We start from the raw sequence: 8,479 nt of genomic DNA, 5'->3' as shown, positions 1-8,479 counted from the left end.
TTATAAGTACATTAATAAATTGTTTAATTATTATTTTATTGTTTAGATAGCTTAAATAGTTTAATTTATAGTAAGCACTGTTTTGGAAAATAATACTCACAACAATGAATTTTTATTAAAAAATATTATTATAAGATACTTTATTAAAGTCAAATAGTATTTTTTTAATTGTTTTGATTGTACACGTATATTTTTTATTATTCTTCGCAAACCTCGTAGAAATATTATAATAATATTACCATGAAAAAAAAACATCATTATCATGTCTAAAAATATTTTTTATTAGTTAAAACGATGTTTTTTTTATTTTTTATTAAATACATAGTGTTATGCCACACAAGGAAACCAAATATTTAACCAAAATCTTTATAATTTTAGAAAAGAATTCCAGCCAAGTGCCAGCTAATGTTCAGTGTAAATATTAATATTAATACTTTTTAGGTATACGTACAAGATACTTTCAAAATCTCTTTCAAGAAAATAAAATAATTTGTTTTATTTAAATTCTTATTTTAAAAGGTTTATTTGCAACTTTACGAAAATCATATACCTATGACAAATAAAAGAATAAAAAAATGATATATATATATCATCATTAGTTATTTTTCAACAATTAATGATTTTTTTGTAAATTAATTTATATGTATAAAATAAACATCTATAAAATACACTTAAGTGAATTAGCTTATTAATTCATGGGTCAATTTGATTCACTACATGTATTTATTTATAAACAGCTAATTAAATACAATTATTACACTTTAATTTTGAAATTGTCTTGTACAATGTTAATGATTTTTTTTTATTACAGCGATGTTAAATTCTACAATAGTAAATACTTATGCTTTTACATCATTATTGTTTTTAGAGATACAAACAATATTTGATAACGAAAGTATAAATTGTAACATTTGTTACTTAAGTTTTATGAAATATCTATTTGTTAGTGGTTGCTCAAAGTTATGAAATTGACGTTATAAAAGAGTTTGCTATAAGAGGTAATTCAGCTCTGATGAAATGTCAAGTACCATCCTATGTTTCTGACTTCGTACAAGTGGTATCTTGGATTACTGGAGATTTGGAATATGTTTTAGGATCAGAGTATGGTAGGGATATTTACTAATGTGAATTGTCTGGTTCTTTTCGAATAGATGGTCTTATTTGTATAAGCACTTTTCAAAAACGTAATTTCCTCAAATTTTACATTAATTTTTTCGTATTCAAAAAAGTTCCTTTATATTGATAAACGTGTATGCAGTGATGTAATTATAAAAGGGATTTAAATGTCACACCCCTCATTTTGCTATTTGAAAATTATCTAGTTGAAGTATTAATTTTTTTGTTTGTTGGGTACGAAGAAAATATTGACGTTTTTCATTCATGTTAAAATCCAAATTACGTCACCATGTATGCTTGTTCAAGTTCTCATAAATGTATCTTAAAATAATTTGGCATATTATACACAGTTACTATAACTTTATTTTTAACAGTCTTAAAAAAAATGTCCGAGTTTTTACATACACTACTGGATGTATTTAACGAATATGGCGTAAGGATAAATTTTGATAAATAGTGATAAAAATGCTATATTTATGACGATTTTTCTATACTTTATATGAAAATTATACTATTTATGTGTAAAATTAACTTGTATATCAAATGTAGCATACTGACGTATGATAATTTTTTGGATCATTTATTATAGTGAATATAAAATTTTGAAAACTTTTCGAATGGTTTATTGTTTTGTCTTTTTCAATAATATGTGTACTGTCACGTTATTATAGTCGTTTCACAAGCGTACGATACTGATGTCAATAAGGCATATGTGATTCGAGGAAATTCAGTTATTATGAAATGCGAAACTCCGTCGTATGTTTCCGATTTTCTATCTGTGATTTCATGGCACACTGACACAGAAGAAATATTCTATCCGGGGTTTGAAAATGGTATTAAATTTGTTTATGTGCAAAATACACAAATTTAAAATTATATATTGTGATAAAATTATGAACTATTGATATTCATGTATGGAAAAAATTCTACTCAACTATTTTTTTAATGATACCCAAACGTACCCTTCCAAAACAAGTTATTGTTTAACATGGTATACTTTTTGTCGATATTGTATTATCATAGCTGTGAGTCAATATTATGAAGTAGACGTTAATAAAGAACCAGTGATAAGAGGTAATTCAGTAGTAATGAAATGTGGTATACCTTCATTTGTTGCGGATTACATCTCCGTATTGTCTTGGCACACCGAAAAAGGTGAAAATTTTTACCCAGGAACTGATTACGGTATCTATACAAATATAGTTATATGAGTTATCTTATCCATTGTGTTTATGAGAGAGTATGAAAGAAATCCTTAAAGTAACATACATTATTCCTTTTTTTGTGATCCGCAAAAATTTTATTTAGTGATTATTTATTTAAATTACTTATATATATATATTTATTTTGTTCTTTGTATTTTATAATTGCGTATAGTAATTGAGGAACCTTATAGAAGTGAAGTGAATAATGAATATGTGATTCGAGGTAACTCAGTTGTGCTTAAGTGTAGCATTCCACCATTTATCGCTGATTTTGTATCAGTTGTATCTTGGCAAGATGACAACAACAATGTATATGAAAACTCTTTTATCAATGGCGTTACATTGAATCTGACTAATCATGGTATCATTTATAAAATATAATATTGTGTGAATGGATTATATTTGTCAAGTTTTTTTTTTTTTTTTGAACTACCCTACACTATATTTTATTAAATTTTTTATATTCATTAAAGTTTTATTTTAATAATGTGTCATTTATTTAGTTCTTGCTGAACCTTATAGAAGTGACGTAAGTCCAGAATATGCGATTCGTGGAAATTCAGTATTATTTAAATGCAATATTCCTCCTTTTGTGTCTGATTATGTCAGTGTAGTTTCATGGGAAGATGATGCTGGTTTCGTTTATCATAGTGACAATAAATATAAAGTCACAGATTACGGTATAACAGAAATACAAATTGACTCTCCGTGTAATGAATGTGTGATTTAATACAATCAATTTTTCCTTTTCGTCCTTTTTTTTTAATACTTCGAAAATTTTATTACGGAATTAGCTAGTTTGTCTTTTATCTTAGTAAAATATTAGAATATAATTATTTTTTATGTTTTTTTCAATAAACATTTAAACATTAAACATTTAAAGTAATTCAAGAACCTTACAGAAGTGATATAGGATTAGAATATGCTATCAGAGGAAATTAGGTTGTTTTAAAATGTGATGTATCACCTTTCATTGTTGATTTTGTATCCGTTATATCGTAGCATGATGACACTGGAAATGCTTTTTTTACTATGTCTACTCAGTATGATGGTATTTGCAAATTAGATCATATCCGTAAATATGACGAATAAATGGTTATCTAATTTTTAGTATTATGACTGTGCTATCTTTTGTTTCCTAAATATATGTTGAATATCACACTAGTCTTTCAGTGTTTGCGTTGTAATGTTAGACATCTTAAAGAGAGTGTAACATGCGATATTTTAATATCTTAATATTCTTGTGCCATCTGCAAATAAAAATTATTAAATTAAGATTTGATATTTATTGTTATTTGTTAGCAAAACAATTTAATTTTGTTATTTTACGGTCAGTTGTCACGCAAAATTATCTAATAGAGGTAAATAATGAACACGTGATCAGAGGCAATACGGCAGTTTTTAAGTGTAGTATACCTTCATTTGTCGCTGATTTCGTGACAGTTTTATCGTGGACGGATAATACTGAAAATTCATACAACATACAACATACCAATAATGAAGGTATTTTAAAAATCTAATTGTATCAATATATTTAGAAAATCAAACTTAAAATCATCTAACTTCATTATCCGACGTACCCTTACAAAGAAATAATTGCAAAGATTTATTTATGTTTTGTTTTGACTGAGATAAATGTACATGAATTAATTTAATATTATGTAATACTGTCTGTATTCTATATGAGTTAACGATTATTGAAATGACTAGACATTTTTTTTATGTAATCAAATTTGTTGTTCGTAAGTTGACTTAAATCTATAAATGTATCTAATCATAATTTGCTGTTAAAAGCTTGTCTAAAATTAAATGATTCACTATTTTTAATATACCATCATTTATTTTACAAAAAGTTGTTAGTCAAGAATATGCTTCCGAAGTAGTAACTGAATACGTGATACGTGGCAATGCTGTTATACTAAAATGTACGATTCCTTCGTTCGTTGCTGATTTTGTTGCTGTACATTCTTGGATATCATCAGAAGGACAAGAGTTTAATTATATTGATAGTGGCTATGGTATAAACGTTACTTAGAATTAAATGAGAGTCGCAAAAATCTTATTCCTTCTATAACTCCTTCAATTTGAATAGCCGCGTGTATATGTTTTGTTTTTCTGAACTATTGAATTTTTATACTAGTTGTAAATCAGAATTATGAAACGGAGTTGATGCCTTCAGAATATGTCATTAGGGGTAATTCACTGGTGTTAAAATGTAATATACCGTCCTTTGTAGCTGATTTTGTAACAGTTGATTCTTGGGTTTCAAGTGATGGTCAACTTTTTACTAAGGAAACAGATCAAAGTAAAATAAACATTTTTCTTCAGATTCTATATGTACAAATGAATTTCCTTTTTATCCACAATAACAATAGAAAATTAGTAAAATTAGTAACATGAAGAATGGATTTAATCAATTAATGAACAGGTATATTTATTGGGATATAATCGAGAGACAAATTTACTAAAAAAAAATTAAATTTACTTTTTTTATATTTACCCTTAAATGTTCTAATAATTAATGTTACAAATTGTATAAACGATTTACAGTTGTAATGCAAAATTACGTTACTGGGACAGAAGATGAATATGTTATACTCAGTAATACGGCTATACTCAAATGTAAAATTCCAAGTTTTGTAGTTGACTTCGTTTCAGTAGATTCATGGGTATCTTCTGATGGACAGGAATTTTATTATTCAGTTGATAATCATAGTAGGCTGAATGAATTTTGATATAGATTTATTGTTTGTTTTATGAATTTAATCCATTTTATCCTTTGTTACAAAAAAGCAACTGCTTCTTAGCATAATAATTATCTATACATAACTGTTATCTTTTGTGATTTTTCAAAATTTTCAATGTCTAAATTAGTGTATATTTTTTAGTATACCTTGATAAAATTTTGTTCTTTTGAAATTATGTTTATATGTTGTTGAAATTCAAGAATAAGTTCAAGTTTCATAAATTTACCGAGTAAGACTATTGTGATTTATGTGGTTTACTGCAGATAAATAATAAAATATTTTTAAAATAGAAAACTAGTGATCTTTATATCTATATTATAGTTGTTTTAAATATCGTTTTTGTACTTACGAATCAAATAATTTTTACAATTTTAGTTTAAGAATCGATCCTAGATAATTATGTTTTTTAATAGTTGTACATCAATCATATGAAGTAGAAGCTGATAATGAGTATGTTATCAAAGGAAATAGTGTTATAATGAAATGTGAAATACCCAGCTTTGTGGCTGATTTTGTTTCGGTAGTTCAATGGGAAGATTCGTTAGGGAATGAATATTATCCCAATAAAGATTATGGTATAATTTAATGAAAAAAATATTGTTGTGGTTTTAGTTACGATGTTCAATGTATTAAACAAATCCTATTTTTTTCCTTTTTTTGAATATTTTAAAGAACGTATAATAAAGTCTTAGGAAAAAATGTTGATATTTGTTATGAAATTTTTGATTAATTTAATTAAAAAATTAATCAAAATTATGTTTTCATAGTCGTTAGCCAATCTTATGAAACTCGAGTTATTGACGAATATGTACTTCTGGCGAATGTAGCTATTTTTAAGTGTCTTATTCCAAGTTTTGTTGCTGATTTCATTCAAATCTTAGATTGGTTAGATGAATATGGTAATAGTATAGGGTCAACAATCGATACATTGGGTATAAATTTTATATTATAAATTATAATGTAGATAATTCTAGAACGATTGCAAACTTGAATATTTGTATAGCCAATCATTTTCCTATCCAAAAAATATTTTTACTTAAATTCAAAGATTTAAAAATTTTAATAAATGAACATTGATTTTTATTTATTTTATTATTCATACGAAATATGAAATATTGTTCAGTTGTAGAACAATTATATCAGTTACGTGTGAATGATGAGTTTGTGTTAAATGGAAATACAGCTGTTTTAAAGTGTATCGTTCCCAGTTTTATTGGAGATTTTCTAGAAATTAAGGAATGGATTTCAGATTCTGGAGATTCATTTTTAATGAATGAAGAAAACAATGGTTCGCCTTATGATGTATTATTAAGAAAATGAATGAATACTTCTTTAAAAGAATGATAATTTTGTATTCCTTTTTCATCCGGCAACAACGGTTTACTGAACACTTTTTTGATTATCAATTTAATTTGGCTAACGTTTTCAGCTGTAAATCAGTATTACGAAACACAGGTTTACGATATGTTCGTAATAAGAGGAAATACAGCAATTTTTAAATGTGCAGTTCCTTCATTTGTGGTAGATTATGTAATTGTAGATTCGTGGGAAGCCACAAATGGTGACAAATACTACTTCAGTGCTGAAGATATCGGTACTTATATATGCTTTGAATAATTTTATTTTGTATAAGTGATTTGTTGAATGGATTTTAACCTTATACGAAGTCCTGTATAATTTTATGTTTAACTGTAGAGAATTTTTCAACTATTTAAAATGTTATCGGCTGTTTCATTCTCAATTATGTCGCTTTTAAGTAAAAATATTATTATTACACGTTCTTCTTAGGTTGTTTATTAAATTATTACTCATTATTTTTCGTAGCTGTTAATCAATACTACGAGGCTGTATTACATGATATGTTTGTAATCAGAGGCAATACGGCTCTTTTTAAATGCATTATTCCGTCATTTGTAACAGATTATGTTTCAGTTGTATCCTGGGAGGATACAAATGGCAACAAATATTTAATTTCATCTAATGATAAATTTGGTAAAAATCTTTATGTTGTATTTGAATGGTTGGAAATTTCTTTTTTGTTCTTTCTTGTAAACTTATTTTATTATTATTAATATCATATTATTATATTCGAGTTATTAGAATTTTATTTGTATCATAAATCAAATCGATTTTAAAATAAATTAAAAAGTATCTCTTAAAATTTTTTTCGGTCTGTTATTTCCTATAGTCAATTCTCTATTTTTAGTTGTTAATCAATTGTACACCGTTAATGTGATGGATGAGTCTGTACTTCGTGGCAATACGGCGATATTAAAATGTCATATTCCTAGTTTTGTTGCCGATTATGTATTTGTATCCGGTTGGTCATCAAATGACGGGGATGAATATTCAGTTGAATCAAATCAAGTATATGGTACCATTGAATTAAAATTATGACAAATTTTCTTATCTTTTATTTTTTTAATGAGAAATTTTTTATCGGTATCGATTATTTCACAGAATTATCAAATAAACAAGGGTACGTTGCGGTTTCCTTGATTTTATCCATACAATTGCTTCATTATCCTTTATATTCCTATTATTCTAGTATGAATGTCATGAATGAATCTTTTATGTAGTTAGTTGTATACTGAAAATATGAGATTATATAGAAGTATTTTAACTTTTTTGTAACTCTTTATGTGTGATATATTTACTATTCTTTGAAAAATAAAATAATAAAAATCATATAGTAACATACAATATTAAATACTTCTATATATTCTATATTATTAGTATTAAAATGCTTTATATGCTTAAAAACTCTTAACGTGAAATTAATTTAAATTCAACTATAAATATAGTGATGGACGTTATCATGGGTGATCTTTTAATGGATTTTTAATTGTCCCTAAAATTTTTCTTAAAGAATTAATTAAAAACTGCGTTCATTTTTATATTTATTTATAAAAATAATTTCGATTTTAAAAGTAATTTATCATTGCATTCATTTTTTTATTGGAACTTCATTTTATATATTCACTTTAAGAGTTAGAGATTTTACATATATACTTTTTTACGTGTTTAAAATATTCTATTTTCTTAGTTAATTCAAAGGCATAAATTTCAACAAATAAAAAGTATTATACATTTGTTCAGTATTATAAAAATTCAGAAAAATTGAATGTCGTTACGTAATTTTTTTTTTTTGTAAAAAAATTAATTTTTGCATTTTTCTTAAAAAATTGACAATGTAGCAAAAAATAATTCTATAAATACCGTTTTATTACCTTTTATAGACATATTTTTATCACTATTTGTGAAATTAACTTAACGGAAATTAATTAAATATTTTTAAAAATAAAACTTTTTGACATTTTTTCATTTATATTAGATTATTGTTCTTAAAATGTAAAATCTCTTTTAAAAAGCTTAAGCAAAAAAATTATGGTGGAGTACTGATTTAATTAA

The 8,479-nt window shown here is 25.3% G+C and overlaps 1 protein-coding gene across 2 annotated transcripts; it reads left to right on the top strand.

Moving 5' to 3' along the window:
• The first annotated feature begins 102 nt into the window (after positions 1–102).
• Positions 103–7,707, top strand: LOC126909541 (uncharacterized). 2 transcript variants are annotated; one of them, XM_050691977.1, is made up of 4 exons: positions 107–1,949; positions 4,175–4,339; positions 4,462–4,626; positions 6,192–7,707. In XM_050691977.1, the coding sequence occupies exons 1-4, from the start codon at positions 1,853–1,855 to the stop codon at positions 6,386–6,388; spliced, it is 624 nt and encodes a 207-aa protein (XP_050547934.1). In that variant the 5' UTR covers positions 107–1,852; the 3' UTR covers positions 6,389–7,707. The 2 variants fall into 2 exon arrangements, 1 of the variants encoding a protein (XP_050547934.1); XR_007705055.1 differs by adding an exon at positions 4,872–5,036 and having other exon boundaries at positions 103–4,749; positions 5,210–7,707.
• The last annotated feature ends 772 nt before the right edge of the window (positions 7,708–8,479 follow it).

This window comes from Daktulosphaira vitifoliae, unplaced genomic scaffold (assembly GCF_025091365.1).
Source record: "Daktulosphaira vitifoliae isolate Bord-2020 unplaced genomic scaffold, ASM2509136v1 Scaffold_518, whole genome shotgun sequence".
Classification (NCBI taxonomy): Eukaryota; Metazoa; Arthropoda; class Insecta; order Hemiptera; family Phylloxeridae; genus Daktulosphaira; species Daktulosphaira vitifoliae.
Note: the sequence above shows the minus strand (reverse complement) of the source record. Positions and strands in the feature narration are given on the sequence as shown.